Source organism: Ranitomeya variabilis, chromosome 7, assembly GCF_051348905.1.
Source record: "Ranitomeya variabilis isolate aRanVar5 chromosome 7, aRanVar5.hap1, whole genome shotgun sequence".
Lineage (NCBI taxonomy): Eukaryota > Metazoa > Chordata > Amphibia > Anura > Dendrobatidae > Ranitomeya > Ranitomeya variabilis.
Window position 1 is genome coordinate 241,843,329 of NC_135238.1, and position 24,570 is coordinate 241,867,898.

Below are 24,570 nucleotides of genomic sequence, written 5' to 3' on the forward strand. Positions count from 1 at the left end.
ACCCTCGATTTTCCTCCGGTCAGGTGGAATCCTCGGATTGTCCTGGAGTGGATGCGGTGGTGGAGAGATTGCATCACATCTGGGGGCAGGTTATGGACAATTTGAAGTTGTCCCAGGAGAAGACTCAGCGTTTTGCCAACCGTCATCGTCGTGTTGGTTCTCGGCTTTGTGTTGGAGATTTGGTGTGGTTGTCTTCTCGTTTTGTCCCTATGAGGGTCTCTTCTCCTAAGTTTAAACCTCGGTTCATCGGCCCTTATAGAATATTGGAGATTCTTAATCCAGTTTCTTTCCGTTTGGACCTCCCTGCGTCCTTTTCCATTCATAACGTTTTTCATCGGTCGTTATTGCGCAGGTATGAGGTACCTGTTGTACCTTCAGTTGAGCCTCCTGCTCCGGTGTTGGTGGAGGGTGAGTTGGAGTACGTTGTGGAGAAAATTTTGGACTCTCGTGTTTCCAGACGGAGACTCCAGTATCTGGTCAATTGGAAGGGTTACGGCCAGGAGGATAATTCTTGGGTCAATGCATCTGATGTTCATGCTTCAGATCTTGTTCGTGCCTTCCATAGGGCTCATCCTGGTCGCCCTGGTGGATCTGGTGAGGGTTCGGTGCCCCCTCCTTGAGGGGGGGGTACTGTTGTGAATTTGGATTCTGGGCTCCCCCGGTGGCCGCTTGTGGAATTGGACTTGTCATCCTCTTTCCTGTTTCACCTGTTTCCATCAGTAGTGGGTGTCGCTATTTAAGCTCATTTCTCTGGTGGTTTCTTGCCGGTCAACAATGTTATCTGATGCCTCTCAGTGCTTGTTCCTGCTTCTGACAACTACTAGATAAGTTGGACTTTTGTCCATGTTTCGTTTTGCCTATTTGTTCCAGTTCACAGCTGAAGTTTTGTTACTGTGTCTGGAAAGCTCTCGTTGATCAGGGATTGCTACTCTGGTGTTATGAGTTAATGCCAGAGTTTAAGGTAATCTCTGGATGGTGTTTTGTTAGTGTTTTTCTGCTGACCATGAAAGTATACTATCTGTCTTCTGCTATCTAGTAAGCGGACCTCAAATTTGCTAAAGACTATTTTCCTGCTGCGTTTGTTGTTTCATCTGAACTCACCGTCATTATATGTGGGGGGCTACGGTCTTCTTTGGAATATTTCTCTAGAGGTGAGCCAGGTCTTATATTTCCCTCTGCTAGCTATTTAGGTCTTAGGCCAGAGCTGGGCATCTAGCAATAAATAGGAAATGCTACCTGGCTATTTCTAGTTGCGCGGCAGGCTTAGTTCATGGTCAGTATAGTTCCATCTTCCGAGAGCTTGTCCCTCTATAGGCTTGCTATGATCTCTGCCTGCAGAGATCATGACACTTGTCCACCTGACAGACTGTTTGTCCCGGATAAGTGGACCAGCAGAGTCATTTCCGAGGTTCATTCCTCGGTGTTGGCAGGTCACCCGGGAATTTTTGGCACCAGAGATCTGGTGGCCAGGTCCTTTTGGTGGCCTTCCTTGTCAAGGGATGTGCGGTCATTTGTGCAGTCCTGTGGGACTTGTGCTCGAGCTAAGCCTTGCTGTTCTCGTGCCAGCGGTTTGCTCTTGCCCTTGCCTGTCCCGAAGAGACCTTGGACACATATCTCCATGGATTTCATTTCTGATCTTCCGCTATCTCAGGGCATGTCCGTTATCTGGGTGATATGTGATCGCTTCTCCAAGATGGTCCATTTGGTTCCTTTGCCTAAGCTGCCTTCCTCTTCCGATCTGGTTCCTGTGTTTTTCCAGAACGTGGTTCGTTTGCACGGCATCCCTGAGAATATTGTGTCAGACAGAGGATCCCAGTTCGTTTCCAGGTTCTGGCGATCCTTTTGTAGTAGGATGGGCATTGATTTGTCGTTTTCGTCTGCTTTCCATCCTCAGACTAATGGACAGACGGAGCGAACCAATCAGACTTTGGAGGCTTATTTGAGGTGTTTTGTCTCTGCTGATCAGGACGATTGGGTGACATTCTTGCCGTTGGCTGAGTTTGCCCTTAATAATCGGGCTAGTTCCGCCACCTTGGTTTCGCCTTTTTTCTGCAACTCTGGTTTCCATCCTCGCTTTTCTTCGGGTCATGTGGAGCCTTCTGACTGTCCTGGGGTGGATTCTGTGGTGGATAGGTTGCAGCAGATCTGGAATCATGTGGTGGACAACTTGAAGTTGTCACAGGAGAAGGCTCAGCGCTTTGCCAACCGCCGCCGCGGTGTGGGTCCCCGACTACGCGTTGGGGATTTGGTGTGGCTTTCTTCCCGCTTTGTTCCTATGAAGGTCTCCTCTCCCAAATTTAAACCTCGTTTTATTGGGCCTTACAAGATATTGGAAATCCTTAATCCTGTATCTTTTCGTCTGGATCTTCCTGTGTCGTTTGCTATTCACAATGTATTTCATAGGTCCTTGTTGCGGCGGTACATTGTGCCTGTAGTTCCTTCTGCTGAGCCTCCTGCTCCGGTGTTGGTTGAGGGCGAGTTGGAGTACGTGGTGGAGAAGATCTTGGATTCTCGCCTCTCCAGGCGGAGGCTTCAGTACCTGGTCAAGTGGAAGGGCTATGGTCAGGAGGATAATTCCTGGGTGGTCGCCTCTGATGTTCATGCGGCCGATTTAGTTCGTGCCTTTCATGCCGCTCATCCTGATCGCCCTGGTGGTCGTGGTGAGGGTTCGGTGACCCCTCACTAAGGGGGGGGTACTGTTGTGTATTTGCTTTTTGCTCCCTCTAGTGGTTACTAGTTTTTTGACTCTGGTTTTTCTGTCATTCCTTTTATCCGCACCTGGGTCGTTAGTTAGGGGTGTTGCTATTTAAGCTCCCTGGACCTTCAGTTCAATGCCTGGCAACGTAGTTATCAGAGCTAGTCTGCTGTGCTCTTGTCTACTGATCCTGGTTCCAGTTATATCAGCTAAGTCTGCCTTTTGCTTTTTGCTATTTGTTTTGGTTTTGTATTTTTGTCCAGCTTGTTCCAAATCTATATCCTGACCTTTGCTGGAAGCTCTAGGGGGCTGGTGTTCTCCCCCCGGACCGTTAGACGGTTCGGGGGTTCTTGAATTTCCAGTGTGGATTTTGATAGGGTTTTTGTTGACCATATAAGTTACCTTTCTTTATTCTGCTATCAGTGAGCGGGCCTCTCTGTGCTAAACCTGGTTCATTTCTGTGTTTGTCATTTCCTCTTACCTCACCGTCATTATTTGTGGGGGGCTTCTATCCAGCTTTGGGGTCCCCTTCTCTGGAGGCAAGAAAGGTCTTTGTTTTCCTCTACTAGGGGTAGCTAGATTCTCCGGCTGGCGCGTGTCATCTAGAATCAACGTAGGAATGATCCCCGGCTACTTCTAGTGTTGGCGTTAGGAGTAGATATATGGTCAACCCAGTTACCACTGCCCTATGAGCTGGATTTTTGTATTCTGCAGACTTCCACGTTCCTCTGAGACCCTCGCCATTGGGGTCATAACACTCCCCCTAGTGGTGGCTGCAGATAGGATCTTATCATGTATCTCTGTATACAGGGAGATCCCCCTAGTGGTGACTGCAGACAGAATCTTATCATGTATCTCTGTATACAGGGAGCTCCCCCTAGTGGTGACTGCAGACAGGATCTTATCATGTATCTCTGTATACAGGGAGCTCCCCCTAGTGGTGACTGCAGACAGGATCTTATCATGTATCTCTGTATACAGGGAGCTCCCCCTAGTGGTGAGTGCAGACAGGATCTTATGTATCTCTGTATACAGGGAGCTCCCCCTAGTGGTGAGTGCAGACAGGATCTTATGTATCTCTGTATACAGGGAGCTCCCCCTAGTGGTGACTGCAGACAGGATCTTATAAGGTATCTCTGTATACAGGGAGCTCCCCCTAGTGGTGACTGCAGAAAGGATCTTATCATGTATCTCTGTATACAGGGAGCTCCCCCTAGTGGTGGCTGCAGACAGGTTATTATGTTTCTCTGTATACAGGGAGCTCCCCTAGTGGTGGCTGCAGACAGGATCTTATCATGCATCTCTATACAGGGAGCTCCTCCTAGTGGTGACTGCGGACAGGATCTTATCATGTATCTCTGTATACACGGAGCTCCCCCTAGTGGTGGCTGCAGACAGGATCTAATCATGTATCTCTGTATACAGGGAGCTCCCCCTAGTGGTGGCTGCAGATAGGATCTTATTATGTATCTCTGTATACAGGGAGATCCCCCTAGTGGTGGCTGCAGACAGGATCTTATCATGTATCTTTGTATACAGGGAGCTCCCCCTAGTGGTGGCTGCAGACAGGATCTTATCATGTATCTCTGTATACAGGGAGCTCCCCCTAGTGGTGACTGCAGACAGGATCTTATCATGTATCTCTGTATACAGGGAGCTCCCCCTAGTGGTGGCTGCAGCCAGGATCTTATCATGTATCTGTATATAGGGAGCTCCCCCTAGTGGTGGCTGCAGACAGGATCTTATCATGCATATCTGTATACAGGGAGCTCCCCCTATTGGTGGCTGCAGATAGGATCTTATGTATCTCTGTATACAGAGAGCTTCCTCTAGTGGTGGCTGCAGACAGAATCTTATCATGTATCTCTGTATACAGGGAGATCCCCCTAGTGGTGGCTGCAGACAGGATCTTATCATCTATCTTTGTATACAGGGAGCTCCCCCTAGTGGTGGCTGCAGACAGGATGTTATCAAGTATCTCTGTATACATAGAGCTCCCCCTAGTGATGGCTGCAGACAGGATCTTATCATGTATCTGTATATAGGGAGCTCCCCCTAGTGGTGGCTGCAGACAGGATCTTATCATGCATATCTGTATACAGGGAGCTCCCCCTAGTGGTGACTGCAGACAAGATCTTATCATGTATCTCTGTATACAGGGAGCTCCCCCTAGTGGTGGCTGCAGACAGGATCTTATCATGTATCTCTGTATACATGGAGCTCCCCCTAGTGATGGCTGCAGACAGGATCTTATGTATCTGTATATAGGGAGCTCCCCCTAGTGGTGACTGCAGACAGGATCTTATCATGTATCTCTGTATACAGGGAGCTCCCCCTAGTGGTGGCTGCAGACAGGATCTTATCATGTATCTCTGTATACAGGGAGCTCCCCCTAGTGGTGACTGCAGACAGGATCTTATCATGTATCTCTGTATACAGGGAGCTCCCCCTAGTGGTGGCTGCAGACAGGATCTTATCATGTATGTCTGTATACAGGGAGTTCCCCCTAGTGGTGACTGCAGACAGGATCTTATCATGTATCTCTGTATACAGGGAGCTCCCCCTAGTGGTGACTGCAGACAGGATCTTATCATGTATCTCTATATACAGGGAGCTCCCCCTAGTGGTGACTGCAGACAGGATCTTATCATGTATCTGTATATAGGGAGCTCCCCCTAGTGGTGGAAATAGGTAACATTTTTCTATTAAACACTATGCAGAAGGTTTGAAGCTCTGTAAACAAGATACAGATTTCGGACCTAAGAATGACCTGCTGGTAAAAGAGGGATATTCGTAAGGAACATTTTGAACTCAAGTGGATGGATATAGGGGTGATACCAGAGACTGCACCCAAAATCTGTATCTGTTCTGAGACATTTTGGAGGGTTGAAGATACTCTTGATCCAGCTCCCGGTATATATTGTTTGACTCTGGGAGCTTTTTTGCAGCATCCAATCGGCTTGCTGTATTTATTTCCTGGTGAGTTGAATGCTGCAGTGTGATTGGCTGCTGTAGGTGACACCTGGATTCTCTATCACCTTTGTGCCTATGTTTATGATTGGGACAGTGGCTCCGGAGTTCCTCCTAAACCTGGCTGACATCATCTGTGTGGTGGGCGACACTGTGACCCTGCGCTGTAAAGTGTGCGGACGACCAAAGCCAAATATCACATGGAGAGGTCCAGACCAGAGCATCCTGGATGGAGACTGCAGCGCCTACACCATGACGTCCAGGTGAGTGCGTCCTCATATCTTCTAGCTAATCAGCAACGCATGGCTGCAGTCCTATGTAATGTAAAGTGTACGTGTTTCAGGAATGTAACATTTTAATATCTCTGCTTGCTGTCAGTGAAGGGTAATACGTTAGGTTGGATATCTGTACAAATCTAACACACTGAGGGCTTGTTACAATGTATCAGTGCAGACCACAGCAGCATACATCTCTGTCCAGTCTTGGAGCTGTTGCTCTTACCTGCACTGATACACTGTGACAAACTCTCAGCAGTGTGAGCAGCACTGGGCCAGGGCAGGTTTTCGGCCTGTGTTTACCAGGTGATTGGTCACCGCTTGTCTGCGCTTCTGTCTATGACGCTAGTCACTACTCACGGACAGACCGTGAGGCAGAAGAGTCAGATATTCCGGGGTCAATACCAAGAAAGTACGTAGATAGCCAAGGGAAAAGGCGAAGGTGTAAGTCAGGTGACAGTCCAGGGTCAATAACAAGACAGCGGATCAAAAGCCAAAGGACAGTCAGAACACAGTGCAAAGGGTCAGGCAGCGGAAGATCAGGACTCAGAGCAACAGACTCAGAGCAACAGACTCAGAGCAACAGACTCAGAGCAACAGACTCAGGCTACCACTCACCAAGACGCACAACCAACGTCTGGCAGGGATTAGGGGCAGACAGCTCAGCCAAGCAGCCGGGCAATCACCAGAACACCTGGAGAAAGTCCCGCACCTCCCAGTCTCAGATTGGACAGCTGAGCTGTCAATCAAGGCACCGACAACTCAGCAAGACAGTTTCCACAGAACAGCATAGCAATCACTGTCATTTCTGATTTGTCATCTCCATTATTATTCGGTTTGGTCCCCTGCACTGGCTCTGCGGGTGTCCTGCGTACTTCTTACCATCTTTTCTTGTCCTTGCAGTGAGGCTGGAGACATCAAACTGCGGATCTGTAACCTGATGCCCCAGGACAGTGGCATCTACACCTGCGTGGCCGTTAATGAGCACGGCTCTGCCTCCACATCTGCCACCATCAAAGTGCAAGGTACAGAGGAGCCGGGGGCCAGAGACGAGGCAGCGGGGGCTCAGTCACATCACTGCACAGACCCCGCAATGTGCGCAGTTTGGTCATTGCTAGTTCGGCGTTTCATTCAGTGGATCCTGAATATATTTGGGGTTATTTCTTCTTGCTGTGGGATCATTGACATAACATTAATAGGCAAACTCGACACTCATGTCCTGTCCTGACTTTTTCCATACATCTAACATCTCAATTATCCTTGTTACCATGAGAAGGGGAAAAATAGAAGTTCTAAAGTTTCGTTATTCTTCAGTGGATATAAAAAAGTCTACACGCCCCAGATAAAATGTCAGTTGTCACGTAAAGAATCCTACATGGAAGAACCATTTTCCCCCTTTAAATGTCGCCGATAATCTGTACAAATCCATTGAGAAACAAAGTGAAATCATTGTAAGGGGGGAAATAAAATTTAAAATAATGTGGTTGCATAAGTGTGCACACCCTCCTATAATCAGGACTGTGGTTGTGCTCAGAATCAGCCGATCACATTTCCCCTCATGTTACTTAGTAGTCAGCGCTCGGCCGCCGTCACTTACAGCAATTCTGATTAGCCCCAGAGAAAGTGTCGCTGCTCTGGGAGGATTTTCTTAACATTTTCTGGTCCATAAACAGCTGACAACACAGCAAAGGATCTCACTGTGGAAAGTTGTCAGTCTGGAGACGGTACAGATCCATTTCCCAGGCATCAGATCCATCATGGACACCGTGAAGACGTCAGTAAGAAGGGGCTGAAATCTGGAACAACGATGACCTCACCGAGAACTGGACGTCCCACTAACATTGATGAAAAAACAGGAAGAAAATTGTTCCTGAAGGCTCCAAGAGGCCGACAGCAACATTAAAGGAGCTGCAGGAATTTCTGGCCAGTCCTGACTGTCCTCCATGTGACAACAATCTCGCATATTTGTCATATGTCCGGACTCCGGCTTCGGGGGGTGGGGAGGACAGAAGCCTTTTCTTACAGAGAAAAACATCCAGGTCAATAATGTGTTACCAAACCCTCCATCAAGTCAGCCAGAAGCAAGAAACATGTACACACGTGGTTAAAATTGTTGGTCCCCCTCGTTCAATGACAGACAAACCCACAATGGTCACAGAAATAACTTGAATCTGACAAACGTAATAATAAATAAAAGATCTATGAAAATGAACAAATGAAAGACAGACATTGCTTTTCCACCATGCTTCCACAGAATTAAAGAAATAAATAAATAAACCTCATGAAATAGACCTGGACAGAAATGATGGGACCCCCGAAAATAAGGTGACAAAAGGGACATGTTAACTCGCGGTGTGTCCACTAACTCTCATCACAGGGGTCTACAGTCCTGGAATCAGTGAGTGGCCGGTATATAGGGCTACAGATATCACTGTGCTGTGTGGTGACATGGTGTGTATCACACTCAACATGGACCAGAGGAAGCCAAGGAAAGAGTTGTCTCAGGAGATTAGAGAGAAAATTATAGACAAACATGGTAAAAGTAAAAGTTATAAGACCATCTCCAAGCAGCCTGATGTTCCTGTGACTACAGCTGCACATATTATTCAGAAATGTAAGATCCATGGGACTGTAGCAGACCTCCCTGGACGTGGCCGCAGGAGGAACATTGATAACAAATCAAAGAACGGATAATACGAATGGTAACAAAAGAGCCCAGAAAAACTTCTAAACAGATTAAAGGTGAACTTCAAGCTCAAGGAACATCAGTGTCAGATCGCATCATCCATCATTGTATGAACCAAAGTGGACTTCATGGGAGACGCCAAGGAGGACACCATTGTTGGGAAAAAATCATAAAAAAGCCAGACTGGAATTTGCCAAACTGCATGTTGACAAGCCACAAAGCTTCTGGGAGAACGTGCTATGGACAAATGAGACAAAAATGGAACTTTTTGGCAAAGCACATCAGCTCTATGTTCATATATGGAAGAATGAAGCCTATCAAGAAAATAACACTGTCCCTACTGTGAAGCATGGAGGAGGCTGTTATGTTCTGGGGCTGCTTTGCTGCATCTGGCACAGGGTGTCTAGAATCTGTGCAAGGTACAATGAAATCTCAAGACTATCAAGGGATTCTAGAGAGAAATGTGCTGCCCAGTGTCAGAAAGCTTGGTCTCAGCCGCAGGTCATGGGTCTTGCAACAGGATAATGATCCAAAACACAAAGCTAAAAACACCCAAGAATGGCTAAGAGGAAACATTGGACTGTTCTGAAGTGGCCTTCTATGAACCCTGACCTAAATCCTATTGAGCATCTTTGAAAAGAGCTGAAACATGTCGTCTGGGAAAGGCAACCTTCAAACACGAGACAACTGGAGCAGTTTGTTTTTGAGGAGTGGGCCAAAATACCTGTCGAGAGGAGCAGAAGTCTCATTGACAGTTACAGGAATCGATTGATTGCAGTGATTGCCTCAAATGGTTGTGCAACAAAATATTAAGTTAGGGGATTCATCATTTCTGTCCAGACCTATTTCATGAGTTTTATTTTTTTTAAATTCTGTGGATGCATGGCTGAAAGCAATGTCTGACTTTCATTTGTTAATTTTCATAGATCTTTTATTTATTATTACTTTTGTCAGATTCAAGTTATTTCTGTGACCATTGTGGGGTTTTCTGTCATTAAACGAGGGTCGCCAACAATTTTGACCATGTGTGTTCAGTCTGATGAGACCGAGAGGGAGAATTGTAGCCATAATTCCGCAAGGCAGAAAGCCTACACCGGTCATCACCAGAAGATCATCATCCTTACAGTTAGGCATGGTGGAGACAGCATTGTTCTCTGGGGCTGAGATTTTGTCAAGCGGGAGGGGACTATGGGCAGTTCCACATATGAGACAATTTTACATCAGAACCTTCTGGCCGCTGCTAAAAAGCTGAAGATGAGGAGGAATTTCACCTTTCAGTGACAACGACCCTAACAGACATGCACATCACCAAAAGAACGGCTTCTCCAGAAGATGGAGATTGGGGAATGGCTGAGCCCAGACCTAAACCCAAGGGACAATTTGTGGTGACCTGAAGAGGGCGCTGTACACAGGAGATGCCCCCGCAATCTGTGGTGACCTGAAGAGGACACTGTACACAGGAGATGTCCCGCTATCTGTGGTGACCTGAAGAGGACGCTGTACACAGGAGATGCCCCGCAATCTGTGGTGACCTGAAGAGGACGCTGTACACAGGAGATGTCCCCGCAATCTGTGGTGACATGAAGAGGACGCTGTACACAGATGTCCCCACAATCTATGGTGACCTGAAGAGGGCGCTGTACACAGATGTCCCCGCAATCTGTGGTGACCTGAAGAGGACGCTGTACACAGGAGATGTCCCGCAATCTGTGCTGACCTGAAGAGGACGCTGTACACAGGAGTTGCCCCGCAATCTGTGGTGACCTGAAGAGGACGCTGTACACAGGAGATGTCCCCGCAATCTGTGGTGACCTGAAGAGGGCGCTGTACACAGGAGATGTCCCCGCAATCTGTGGTGACCTGAAGAGGACGCTGTACACAGGAGATGTCCCCGCAATCTGTGGTGACCTGAAGAGGGCGCTGTACACAGGAGATGTCCCCGCAATCTGTGGTGACTTGAAGAGGGCTCAGTACACAGGAGATGTCCCGCAATCTGTGGTGACCTGAAGAGGACGCTGTACACAGGAGATGTCCCCGCAATCTGTGGTGACTTGAAGAGGGCTCAGTACACAGGAGATGTCCCGCAATCTGTGGTGACCTGAAGAGGACGCTGTACACAGGAGTTGCCCCGCAATCTGTGGTGACCTGAAGAGGGCGCTGTACACAGGAGATGCCCCGCAATCTGTGGTGACCTGAAGAGGACGCTGTACACAGGAGATGCCCCGCAATCTGTGGTGACCTGAAGAGGACGCTGTACACAGGAGATGTCCCCGCAATCTGTGGTGACCTGAAGAGGGCGCTGTACACAGGAGATGTCCCCGCAATCTGTGGTGACCTGAAGAGGACGCTGTACACAGGAGATGTCCCTGCAATCTGTGGTGACCTGAAGAGGGCTCAGTACACAGGAGATGCCCCGCAATCTGTGGTGACCTGAAGAGGGCGCTGTACACAGGAGATGTCCCCGCAATCTGTGGTGACCTGAAGAGGACGCTGTACACAGGAGATGCCCCGCAATCTGTGGTGACCTGAAGAGGACGCTGTACACAGGAGATGTCCCCGCAATCTGTGGTGACTTGAAGAGGGCTCAGTACACAGGAGATGTCCCGCAATCTGTGGTGACCTGAAGAGGACGCTGTACACAGGAGATGTCCCCGCAATCTGTGGTGACTTGAAGAGGGCTCAGTACACAGGAGATGTCCCCGCAATCTGTGGTGACCTGAAGAGGACGCTGTACACAGGAGATGTCCCCGCAATCTGTGGTGACTTGAAGAGGGCTCAGTACACAGGAGATGTCCCGCAATCTGTGGTGACCTGAAGAGGACGCTGTACACAGGAGATGTCCCCGCAATCTGTGGTGACTTGAAGAGGGCTCAGTACACAGGAGATGTCCCCGCAATCTGTGGTGACCTGAAGAGGACGCTGTACACAGGAGATGCCCCCACAATCTGTGGTGACCTGAAGAGGGCGCTGTACACAGGAGATGCCCCCACAATCTGTGGTGACCTGAAGAGGGCTCAGTACACAGGAGATGCCCCTCAATCTGTGGTGACCTGAAGAGGGCTCAGTACACAGGAGATGCCCCCGCAATCTGTGGTGACCTGAAGAGGGCTCAGTACACAGGAGATGCCCCTCAATCTGTGGTGACCTGAAGAGGGCGCTGTACACAGGAGATGTCCCCACAATCTGTGGTGACCTGAAGAGGGCTCAGTACACAGGAGATGCCCCTCAATCTGTGGTGACCTGAAGAGGGCTCAGTACACAGGAGATGCCCCTCAATCTGTGGTGACCTGAAGAGGGCTCAGTACACAGGAGATGCCCCCGCAATCTGACTGATGTGGAGCTGCTGCACGAAGGAGCCGGGAAAGATCATCAATCCTAGATGTGCCGCACTGATAGATCCTGACCCAAAAAGACTGAATGCTGCCAGAAATTCAAAGGGACTGCGGCAAACTATTAGCGGAAGGGTGTGCAGATTTATGCAATTGTAATTGTTTCACTTAATTTTTATTTTTCTACTCGAAATGATTTCCGTTTGTTCCACACTGAATTTGCACAGATTATGGGTAACATTTTAAGGAAAATTTCTGAAATTATTCTTCCCTGTAGGATTATTTACATGACAAAAACCTTAGATTTTACAGAGGTGTGTGGACTTTTTATAGCCACTGTATATCAGTGCTGTGCCGAACAAGTCAGCACCAGGGGCACGGAATGGCTCTATGCCCCCATAGTCCCTTATAAACAGGTCAGATTAGATTGGACACCGATCCTCAATACATACATGTCCACGCCATCAGTCCTCGTGGATTTGGGGTTCACCTGCTTGGTTTTGTGTCCTGCAGGTGTCCCCGGGGCTCCCAGCCAGCCCATCGCTCAGGAACGAAGCAGCACCTCCGTCATCCTCCGCTGGCTGCCGCCCTCGAGCACGGGATACTGTACCATATCGGGGTACACGGTGGAATATAAGGATGAAGGTGAGTGGGCCGGAGCCGGCGGATTAGGGGCACATTGTACTCGCTTACAATTGGGGGAGGTGGACAGATCTGAAGACCTACAGTGCACTCTCTCGTCATGGCCCTATAATGTGAGCATGCAAAAGGTTCAGGGAAGGGAAGTGGGCTGATGGGTGTACCCCCTATAAGGCCAAAGGGGGTGAAGACCGGCACCAAGCCTTCCTGTCCTGGGATGGGGCTGTGGTAAGAGGAACTCCATTCTCTCCCATCGTGGATGTCATGATCAGCTGCTGTCTCACCGCAGGTTCCCCAGTTTGGCAGCAATCTGTCGCCTGCACCCTGGAAACTTACCTGGTGCTGGAAGACCTGAGACCGGGGGGCACTTACCAGTTCAAAGTCAGTGCCAGCAACCCCTGGGGCCTCAGCCTCCCCAGCGACCCTTCCGAACCCCTCCGGCTGCCTGAGATCGGTGAGATGTGACCCCAATCATCCAGGTCCAAGAAGATACACAAAACCCCAGGAGTGGACACAGTGCAGTTCTTGCTCAGGGACCCTCTATTGTCTGAGGACCCCTCTTGTCCCACAGCTCCTCATTAACAACCTAGTTATCTCCCTTTAACGAACCCCCATATGTGATCTGTCATGTATATTAAAATTGTCCTCACATGCAAAATAACAGTAGGAAGCAGCCTTTAAGATGGCAGTGAGCCCCCCAAACCCACTGCACAGCATCAAAGGATATGTCCATCCCTGCAAATCTGCCACCCCCCAAAGAACACATCCCCAAATGTAGGACCCACCTCAGATCTCATCCCCAGTGTAGGACCCTCCCCAGAACTTACCCCAATGGATGACCCTCCTTAGAGCTCACCACCCAATGTATTACCCTTCTCAGAACTCACCCCTCAATATAGGACCCTCCTCAGATCTCCCCCAGTGTAGGACCCTCCACAGAGCTCACCTCTATGACCCTCCTCAGAGCTTACACTTTACTTTACAGATGCCAACGCGGATGGATCTGCCATATACTGGAAGGAGAACTTCGAGCAAGTGTACCTCGAGCAGCAGGAGATAGGACGGTAAATCTGCAAAACACCGTGTGTCCGACCACCACATTGTCACCAATCTCTGTCACTGCTCCTTCTCCTCAGTCACAAAGAGCCGCAGCTACTCCCTGTATAATCTTCCTCTTTTGCCTCCATCCAGAGGAAGATTTTCTGTGGTAAAGAAATGTATTCAGAAAAATTCTCGGAAGGAATTTGCTGTGAAATTTGTCAACAAAAAAATGAAGAAACGAGAACAAGTGGCGCATGAGGCGGCCCTGCTCCAACACCTACAGCACCCACAATATATCACTGTGCACGACACCTACGAATCCCCCGGCGCCTACATCCTCGTCCTGGACCTGTGCGTTATTACGTAGGCTGAAAGGGGTTATGGTGCTTCTAGCTCTGTATACAGGGAGCTCCCCCTAGTGGTGACTGCAGACAGGATCTTATCATGTATCTCTGTATACAGGGAGCTCCCCCTAGTGGTGGCTGCAGACAGGATCTTATCATGTATCTCTGTATACAGGGAGCTCCCCCTAGTGGTGGCTGCAGACAGGATCTTATCATGTATCTCTGTATACAGGGAGCTCCCCCTAGTGGTGGCTGCAGACAGGATCTTATCATGTATCTCTGTATACAGGGAGCTCCCCCTAGTGGTGGCTGCAGACAGGATCTTATCATATATCTCTTTATACAAGGAGCTCCCCCTAGTGGTGGCTGCAGACAGGATCTTATCATGTATCTCTGTACACAGGGAGCTCCCCCTAGTGGTGACTGCAGACAGGATCTTATCATGTATCTCTGTATACAGGGAGCTCCCCCTAGTGGTGACTGCAGACAGGATCTTATCATGCATCTCTGAATACAGGGAGCTCCCCCTAGTGGTGACCGCAGACAGGATCTTATCATGTATCTCTGTATACAGGGAGCTCCCCCTAGTGGTGGCTGCAGACAGGATCTTATCATGTATCTCTGTATACAGGGAGCTCCCCCTAGTCATGACTGCAGACAGGATCTTATCATGTATCTCTGTATACAGAGAGCTCCCCCTAGTGGTGGCTGCAGACAGAATCTTATCATGTATTTCTGTATACAGAGAGCTCCCCCTAGTGGTGACTGCAGACAGGATCTTATCATGTATCTCTGTATACAGGGAGCTCCCCCTAGTGGTGAATGCAGACAGAACCTTATGTATCTCTGTATACAGGGAGCTCCCCCTAGTGGTGGCTGCAGAAAGGATCTTACCATGTATCTCTGTATACAGAGAGCTCCCCCTAGTGGTGGCTGCAGACAGGATCTTATCATGTATCTGTGTATACAGGGAGCTCTCCCTAGTGGTGGCTGCAGACAGGATCTTATCATTTATCTCTGTATAAAGGAATCTGCCCCTAGTGGTGGCTGCTGACCGGATCTTATCATGTATCTCTGTATACAGGGAGCTCCTTCTAGTGGTGACTGCAGACAGGATCTCATCATGTATCTGTATACAGGGAGCTCCCCCTAGTGGTGGCTGCAGACAGGATCTTATCATGTATCTCTGTATACAGGGAGCTCATCCTAGTGGTGACTGCAGACACGAGCTTATGTATCTCTGTATACAAGGAGCTCCCCCTAGTGGTGACTGCAGACAGGATCTTATCACGTATCTCTGTATACAGGGAGCTCCCCCTAGTGGTGACTGCAGACAGAATCTCATCATGTATCTGTATACAGGGAGCTCCCCCTAGTGGTGACTGCAGACAGGATCTTAAAATGAATATCTGTATACAGAGAGCTCCCCCTAGTGGTGGCTGCAGACAGAATCTTATCATGTATCTGTGTATACAGGGAGCTCCCCCTAGTGGTGACTGCAGACAGAATCTCATCATGTATCTGTATACAGGGAGATCCCCCTAGTGGTGACTGCAGACAGGATCTTATCATGTATCTCTGGATACAGGAAGCTGCCCCTAGTGGTGACTGCAGACAAGAGGTTATGTATCTCTGTATACATTGAGCTCCCCCTAGTGGTGACTGCAGACAGGATCTTATCACGTATCTGTGTATACAGGGAGCTCCCCCTAGTGGTGGCTGCAGACAGAATCTTATTGTGTAGCTGTATACAGGGAGCTCCCCCTAGTGGTGGCTGCAGACAGGATCTTATCGTGTATCTCTGCATACAGGGAGCTCCCCCTAGCGATGGCTGCAGACAGGATCTTATCGTGTATCTCTGTATACAGGGAGCTCCCCCTAGTGGTGGCTGCAGACAGGATCTTATCACGTATCTGTGTATACAGGGAGCTCCCCCTAGTGGTGGCTGCAGACAGGATCTTATCGTGTATCTCTGCATACAGGGAGCTCCCCCTAGCGATGGCTGCAGACAGGATCTTATCGTGTATCTCTGCATACAGGGAGCTCCCCCTAGTGGTGGCTGCAGACAGGATCTTATCATGTATCTCTGTATACAGGGAGCTCCTTCTAGTGGTGGCTGCAGACAGGATCTTATCATGTATCTCTGTATACAGGGAGCTCCCCCTAGTGGTGGCTGCAGACAGGATCTTATCATGTATCTCTGTATACAGGGAGCTCCCCCTAGTGGTGGCTGCAGACAGGATCTTATCATGTATCTCTGTATACAGGGAGCTCCCCCTAGTGGTGACTGCAGACAGATTTGTCAAGCAGGGCAGCAGTTCAAGTGTATGAAGAAACGAGAGGCTTTTACACCTGAACTCCAACAGACCATGAATTTTAGCTAGTGACATTAATCTTCCTGTGCTCTAATAAAACAGAACTGCAATGTAAAGCATGGGGAAGTGGCGTTGATTCAGATGTCAATAAACAGGGAGCTGTGCGGTATCCTACAGACTACTTTTGTAGGGTTGTGCTTTTTTCTGTGTCTCTTCTTTGGCTGTGCTGCTTCATGATTTTGCTCTTGTGGAGGGGCAGGGGGTTTCGGGGATCAGGGAAGCTTTGTCTTTACGACTTTTGCCTCTTTCAGGATGGAAGACGGGAGGCTGCTGGATTACCTCATGAACCATGACGAGTTAATGGAGGAGAAGGTGGCTTTTTATATCCGGGACATCATGAGTGCCCTCCAGTATCTGCACAGCTGCCGTGTCGCCCATTTAGATCTGAAGGTGAGAAGTTGGGGCCAGGTCATCCCACAGGAGCGGAGATGTATCTGCAGGACTGAGCACGGTCCATGTTCAGGAATCTCCTGCTCTGTCTGCCTAAGCTCCTCCCCTCCACCACCCTGTCTCCCCGCTCCTGAATTCCTCACCCCCACCATCCTATTTTCTCAACTCCTGAGCTCCTCACCCCCACCACCCCGTCTCCCCGCTCCTGAATTCCTCACCCCCACCACCCCGTCTTCCCAACTACTGAGCTCCTCACCCCCACATCTTCCCAACTCCTGAGCTCCTCACCCCCACCACCCCGTCTCCCCGCTCCTGAGCTCCTCACCCCCACCACCCCATCTCCCCGCTCCTGAATTCCTCACCCCCACCACCCCATCTTCCCAGCTCCTGAGCTCCTCACCACCACATCTTCCCAACTCCTGAGCTCTCCCCGCTCCTGAGCTCCTCTCCCCGCTCCTGAACTCCTCACCCCCACCACCCCATCTTCCCAAATCCTGAGCTCCTCACCCCCACCATCCCGTCTCCCCGCTCCTGAATTCCTCACCCCCACCACCCCATCTTCCCAGCTCCTGGGCTCCTCACCACCACATCTTCCCAACTCCTGAGCTCTCCACCCCCACCACCCCGTCTCCCCGCTCCTGAGCTCCTCACCCCCACCACCCCGTCTCCCCGCTCCTGAATTCCTCACCCCCACCACCCCATCTTCCCAACTCCTGAGCTCCTCACCCCGTCTCCCCACTCCTGAATTCCTCACCCCCACCACCCCATCTTCCCAACTCCTGAGCTCCTCACCCCCACCTCCCCGCTCCTGAGCTCCTCACCCCCACCACCCCGTCTCCCCACTCCTGAATTCCTCACCCCCCACCACCCCATCTTCCCAACTCCTGAATTCCTCACCCCCACCACCCCATCTTCCCAACTCCTGAGCTCCTCACCCCACCACCCCGTCTCCCTGCTCCTGAATTCCTCACCCCCACCACCCCATCTTCCCAACTCCAGAGCTCCTCACCCCCACCACCCCGTCTCCCCGCTCCTGAGCTCCTCACCCCCACCACCCCGTCTCCCCGCTCCTGAGCTCCTGACCCCATCTCCCCGCTCCTGAATTCCTCACCCCATCTTCCCAACTCCTGAGCTCCTCACCCCCACCACATCTTCCCAACTCCTGAGCTCCCCGCTCCTGAATTCCACACCCCCATCTTCCCAACTCCTGAGCTCTCCACCCCCACCACCCCGTCTCCCCGCTCCTGAGCTCCTCACCCCCACCACCCCGTCTCCCCGCTCCTGAATTCCTCACCCCACCACCCCATCTTCCCAAATCCTGAGCTCCTCATCCCCACCACCCCATCTTCCCAACTCCTGAGCTCCTCATCCCCACCACCCCGTCTCCCCGCTCCTGAATTTTTCACCTCCACCACCCCATCTGCCCGCTCCTGAGTTATTCACCCCCACCAACCCGTCTTCCCCGCTCCTGAGTTCACCCCCATCACCCTGTCTCTTTGCTCCTGAGCTTCTACCCCCATTTACCCTCTATCTCCCAATTCTAGATGATTTATTATATTGATTGTTTTTCCACAGCCGGAGAATCTGATGATCGACCTCCGGATTCCGTTGCCGCGGGTGAAGATCATTGATCTGGAGGACGCAATGCCAATCACTGGACATTATTACATCCACCAGCTGCTGGGGAATCCAGAATTTGCAGCACCAGAGATCATTAAGGGGACGCCAGTGTCGCTGGCCACGGACATCTGGAGTCTGGGGGTGCTGTCGTACGTGGCGCTGAGTGGTGTCTCCCCGTTCCTGGACGAGAGCAGTGAGGAAACGTGTGTGAACATCTGCCGCGTGGATTACTCCTTCCCGCTGGAGTATTTCGCTTGCGTCAGTCAGGCGGCTCAGGACTTTGTCAGGGCAACGCTGCAGGAGGATGCGCGCTGGAGGCCCACTGTGGCCACGTGTCTCCTCCATCCGTGGCTTCAGCCCTATTATAGTAATTATTCCAAGGTTCCCCTGGACACAACGCGCCTGGCGACCTTCATAGAAAGACGCAAACACCAGAACGACGCCCGTCCCCTGCCCAACACCAAGAGCTTCATCATCAGCCGCAACACGACGGTCACATGATGGATATGGCTGCGCATTCATTGCCCGTTAACTGATGGAGGCTGCGCTGCCTCAGTAAACTCAGGGGCTGGGGGCCGGGTGAATTACTCTCTATGATTAGGACTGGGCTGGTGCTGTCTGATGAGGAGTTTAACCCTTTGTGCTGCTATGGTCATGTGACCCGGGTGGTCCTCGGACACTGGATCCCAGGTGGTCCTCGGACACTGGGTCCCAATCGCCGCTGTATATAATGTCCGTAAATATCCACCGTCCATAACTGAGATCGGAGGCTTCACTGTGCAATCGCTACCCCCCTCCACCGCGCCGTCTCACCTGCAGACATATTTATTTCTAGGTAACTTTGTGAGTCTGGGGTTAAAGGCGCAGTGTGAATCAGACCACGACCGGAGGAGCCTTAGATCCCACCGCAACAGGGGGAGACGCCATCACTGAAGGTCGTCTGCCCAATCTCTGATCTGAATGGGAATAGCGAAGGGTTAATGTTATCTGCAACAACGTGGTCAAAATAGAGGGATGGTGGTGCTCTCGTCAGGACTCTCATCAGGGAGCAATGGAAGGCACGCGCGCTGCTAGACCTGCAACACTCCATGATTACTCTCAGCAGGACGCTGGGTGGTTGCTATGGATACGGGTTCCGGTCCTCTGTCTCACTGTGATGTTTCGTCTGCTGCGTTGCAGCCGTGGTGCTTCTATAATGGTGCAGTGACCGCCTGTCACACTCAGCAACCAATCACAGCGCAGCTTTCAAATGACAAGATCAATGTACGAAATAAACGCTGCACATGGATTGGCTGCTGCAGGCGGCACTGGCGTCCATTACACAAGATGAATACCTGAGGCCAACAGTCGTCACAAGACGGTAACACTACAATAAGCACACCCCTAATGTCTCCCTGCGACGGGCAGAGGCACACACCGACGCCCTCGTCTATCAGGCACACACCGAGGCCCTCGTCTATCGGAGGCGCACACCGAGGCCCTCGTCTATCGGAGGCGCACACCGAGGCCCTCGTCTATCGGAGGCGCACACCGAGGCCCTCGTCTATCGGAGGCGCACACCGAGGCCCTCGTCTATCGGAGGCGCACACCGAGGCCCTCGTCTATCGGAGGCGCACACCGAGGCCCTCGTCTATCGGAGGCGCACACCGAGGCCCTCGTCTATCGGAGGCGCACACCGAGGCCCTCGTCTATCGGAGGCGCACACCGAGGCCCTCGTCTATCGGAGGCGCACACCGAGGCCCTCGTCTATCGGAGGCGCACACCGAGGCCCTCGTCTATCGGAGGCGCACACCGAGGCCCTCGTCTATCGGAGGCGCACACCGAGGCCCTCGTCTATCGGAGGCGCACACCGAGGCCCTCGTCTATCGGAGGCGCACACCGAGGCCCTCGTCTATCGGAGGCGCACACCGAGGCCCTCGTCTATCGGAGGCGCACACCGAGGCCCTCGTCTATCGGAGGCGCACACCGAGGCCCTCGTCTATCAGAGGCGCACACCGTGGCCCTCGTCTACCAGGCGCACACCGAGGCCCTCGTCTATCAGAGGCGCACACCGTCACCTGCATCTGGCAGAGGCGGACATTGACACCTCTGTATCATGGAGCTGCCACAATGTAAAAACAGAGACAGTGCTGGGAAGGGCCTGTACACACTGTCGGAGGGGTCCGTGCTCGTGGGCAGGGGGTGTGCCTTGTGCTCCTGAGGGGCGTGTCCTGCAGGTGATCACCTCTCTATAAAGCCAATTTCACTTAGAAGCCAATTTTATTAAACAGAAACTACATGAGTCATTGGAAGCTGCAATTGGTGCCATTCCCTTCCCAGAATGCTTTGCTTTACAGCAGAATACTAAATGATTACGGACTAGTAACCCCCGAGGTGCTGGCAGGGCGGACACGCGCGGGGTGTTCTAAGGTGCCGTATCTTGCTGTTAATATTTACTTTGTACAGTGTGAAATAAAGAGTTTATCCGTCACTTAGCCGCCATATTGGCTGTACAGACCGCGCCATCACTCACACACTGCGCCACAAACCGCACGACCACGTTACAGGACGCGTGAAAATAATCGCAGAGCAGAATACGGACGCGGAGCGTGGACTGGTTACTGCGCAAAGAAAGAGCGAAACTCAACCGCGGCCCAAGACCGGAAGACGAAGGAGCCGAGAACGAAGATCTGACCGAAATCCCATCAAGAAGCGTTAGTTACCGACCAACCGCTGAAAAATAGTGAATGTTATAAAACTCCAAACATTGTCCTCTCCTATCCTCCAGGTCTTTTATTAAATAAAATAAAATACTTTCACATGACAATAACTAAGATACATTACAAATAAAACACAACAGAACAAAACCTAAGAACAAAGCTCCTATCAGACGAAAACAAAAGACAAAAATCACAAAGAAATAAACCGGAAATGGAACAAAAATGGAGAAAGTTCATGACCTACAAATCAGGGACGTGAAAGAAAAATTCCAATAAAATAAAGAAAGGAAAACTAAAAGACAACAAACAAAATACTCATAACTTACGTGAATACCTGTAAAAAATTATAAATAAATAGTATAAAATCATGTAAAACCCCCGGCCCAGCGTTATTCATACTACTATTATTATTATTATTTATTGTTATAGCGCCATTTATTCCATGGCGCTTTACATGTGAGGAGGGGTATACATAATAAAAACAAGTACAATAATCTTGAACAATACAAGTCATAACTGGTACAGGAGGAGTGAGGACCCTGCCCGCGAGGGCTCACAATCTACAAGGGATGGGTGAGAATACAGTAGGTGAGGATAGAGCTGATCGTGCAGCGGTTGGTTGATCGGTGGTTACTGCAGGTTGTAGGCTTGTCGGAAGAGGTGGGTCTTCAGATTCTTTTTGAAGGTTTCGATGGTGGGCGAGAGTCTGATGTGTTGTGGTAGAGGGTTCCAGAGTAGGGGTGATACGCGAGAGAAATCTTGTATACGATTGTGGGAAGAGGAGATAAGAGGGGAGTAGAGAAGGAGATCTTGTGAGGATCGGAGGTTGCGTGTAGGAAAGTACCGGGAGATGAGGTCACAGATGTAAGGAGGAGACAGGTTGTGGATGGCTTTGTACGTCATGGTTAGGGTTTTGTACTGGAGTCTCTGGGCAATGGGGAGCCAGTGAAGGGATTGACAGAGGGGAGAGGCCGGAGAATAGCGGGGGGACAGGTGGATTAGTCGGGCAGCAGAGTTTAGAATAGATTGGAGGGGTGCGAGAGTGTTTGAGGGGAGGCCACAGAGCAGGAGGTTGCAGTAGTCAAGACGAGAGATGATGAGGGCATGGACTAGGGTTTTTGCAGATTCTTGGTTGAGGAATGAACGGATTCGTGCAATATTTTTGAGTTGAAGTCGGCAGGAAGTGGAAAGGGCTTGGATATGTGGTTTGAAGGAGAGATCAGCGTCAAGGATAACCCCGAGGCAGCGAGCTTGTGGGACTGGGGAGAGTGGGCAGCCATTTACTGTAATGGATAGGTTCGATGGGGGGGTCACGTGAGATGGGGGAAAGATGATGAATTCTGTTTTGTCCATGTTAAGTTTCAGAAATTTAGCGGAGAAGAAGGATGAAATAGTGGACAGACATTGAGGGATTCTGGTTAGTAGGGAGGTGATATCTGGTCCAGAGATGTAGATCTGTGTGTCATCAGCATAGAGGTGATACTGAAAGCCATGAGAGTCTATGAGCTGTCCCAGGCCAAAGGTGTAAATGGAGAAGAGCAGGGGCCCAAGGACTGAACCTTGTGGGACTCCGACAGAGAGGGGGCGAGGTGAGGAGGTGGTGTGTGAGTGGGAGACGCTGAATGTCCGGTCTGTTAGGTATGATGAGATCCAGGATAGGGCCAAGTCTGTGATGCCAAGGGATGAGAGGGTCTGTAATAATAGGGAATGGTCCACTGTGTCAAAGGCAGCCGACAGGTCGAGGAGGAGGAGAACAGAGTAGTGTCGCTTGCTCTTGGCGGTTAAAAGGTCAGTGGTGACCTTAGTTAGGGCAGTTTCAGTGGAATGGTGTGACCGGAAGCCAGATTGTAAGCGGTCAAAGAGGGAGCAAGAAGAGAGATGGGAGGACAGTTCAAGGTAGACGTGTTGTTCCAGTAGTTTTGAGGCATAGGGGAGAAGTGATATAGGGCGATAGCTAGATACAGAGGATGGGTCAAGAGAGGGCTTTTTGAGGATAGGTGTGATGGAGGCATGTTTAAAGCTTGAGGGGAAAACACCATTTGTTAGTGATAGGTTGAAGAGATGGGTTAGGGTTGGGATGAAGATTGTGGTGAGGTTTGGGATGAGGTGGGTTGGGAGCGGGTCAAGTGCACAGGTGGTGAGATGCGATCTTGAGAGTAGAGTGGCGAGTTGATCTTCTGTAATGGTGGAGTAGTTGGTTTTGGAGGTGGAGGGTAGGGAAGTTGGGAGGAAGGGCTCTGGGGCTTGTTGACCAAAACTGTCTCTGATGTTATCAATCTTCTGCTTGAAGAATGAGGCAAAGTCTTCAGCAGAGATAAGTGAGGAGGGAGGAGGTGCTGGGGGACGGAGGAGAGAATTGAAGGTGTTGAATAACTGTTTAGGGTTGTGAGACAGGGAGGATATGAGAGATGAGAAGTAGGTTTGTTTAGCTGTGGCGAGTGCGGTCTTGAAAGTAGTGAGGGACTGTTTGAATGCGATTAAGTGGTCGTTGGAGTGGGATCTTTTCCATCTGCGCTCAGCAGCCCTGGAAGCTTGCCTCAGTTCTTTGGTCAGGCTGGTGTGCCAGGGCTGTCTGTTGATTTTGCGAGCTTTGGTATGTGTAAGTGGGGCAGCAGATTCCAAAGCTACAGCTATTGTGGTGTTATATAGAGCGGCAGCGTCATCCGCATTGTGTATGGAACTTATGTCTGTGAGAGGGAGGAGGGATTCAGAGAATGAATGTAGGTCAAGATGTTTAAGATTTCTGCGAGGGTGTGAAAGTTTGTGGGGTGGGGACTCTAGACATGGAGTGGGGAGAGATGAGAATGTGAGAAGGTTGTGGTCAGAGAGAGGAAGAGGCGAGTTAGAGAGGTTAGATAGGGAGCAGAGGCGGGTGAAGATGAGGTCCAGTGTGTGACCATCTTTGTGAGTGGCTGCAGAAGACCATTGAGTGAGGCCGAAGGAGGAAGAGAGAGATAGAAGTTTAGTGGCAGCTGAGAGGGAAGTGTCAATATGTACTATATATATATATATATATATATATATATATATATATATAGTGTACTATATACAACCCCAACTACATTCACACCGTCCTATATACAATATATACACTATAAAAATTATACTAAACCAAATATTATACAACACCGCAAACACAACAAAACCCTACTGGTCCCGCTGCCTTACCTTACAGCCACCCCCTTACACCACCACATTCACCCCACAACAAACCTAAATACAATACAGTGTACAACATTAACATTTTTTTATTATATTTCCTTTTTTTTTTTTTTAACCCCTTCCCGACATTTGACGTACTATCCCGTCGAGGTGGGGTGGGCCCCCATGACCGCCGACGGGATAGTACGTCATACGCGATTGGCCGCGCTCACGGGGGGAGCGCGGCCGGGTGTCGGCTGCATATCGCAGCTGACATCCGGCACTATGTGCCAGGAGCGGTCACGGACCGCCCCCGGCACATTAACCCCCGGCACACCGCGATCAAACATGATCGCGGTGTACCGG

At 50.4% G+C, this 24,570-nt stretch overlaps 1 protein-coding gene across 1 annotated transcript in view; it reads left to right on the forward strand.

Moving 5' to 3' along the window:
• KALRN (kalirin RhoGEF kinase) overlaps nucleotides 1-20,833 on the forward strand; it is a 396,845-nt gene extending 376,012 nt beyond the window's left edge. Inside the window, exons 53-61 of the mRNA XM_077273330.1 lie at nucleotides 5,763-5,928; nucleotides 6,844-6,965; nucleotides 12,469-12,600; nucleotides 12,884-13,048; nucleotides 13,580-13,658; nucleotides 13,786-13,986; nucleotides 16,606-16,744; nucleotides 18,320-19,773; nucleotides 20,323-20,833. Of these exons, the coding sequence (XP_077129445.1) occupies nucleotides 5,763-5,928; nucleotides 6,844-6,965; nucleotides 12,469-12,600; nucleotides 12,884-13,048; nucleotides 13,580-13,658; nucleotides 13,786-13,986; nucleotides 16,606-16,744; nucleotides 18,320-18,865 (1,550 nt within the window). The 3' untranslated portion in view covers nucleotides 18,866-19,773; nucleotides 20,323-20,833. The remainder of the gene's footprint in view (nucleotides 1-5,762; nucleotides 5,929-6,843; nucleotides 6,966-12,468; nucleotides 12,601-12,883; nucleotides 13,049-13,579; nucleotides 13,659-13,785; nucleotides 13,987-16,605; nucleotides 16,745-18,319; nucleotides 19,774-20,322) is intronic.
• Nucleotides 20,834-24,570: the final 3,737 nt, after the last annotated feature.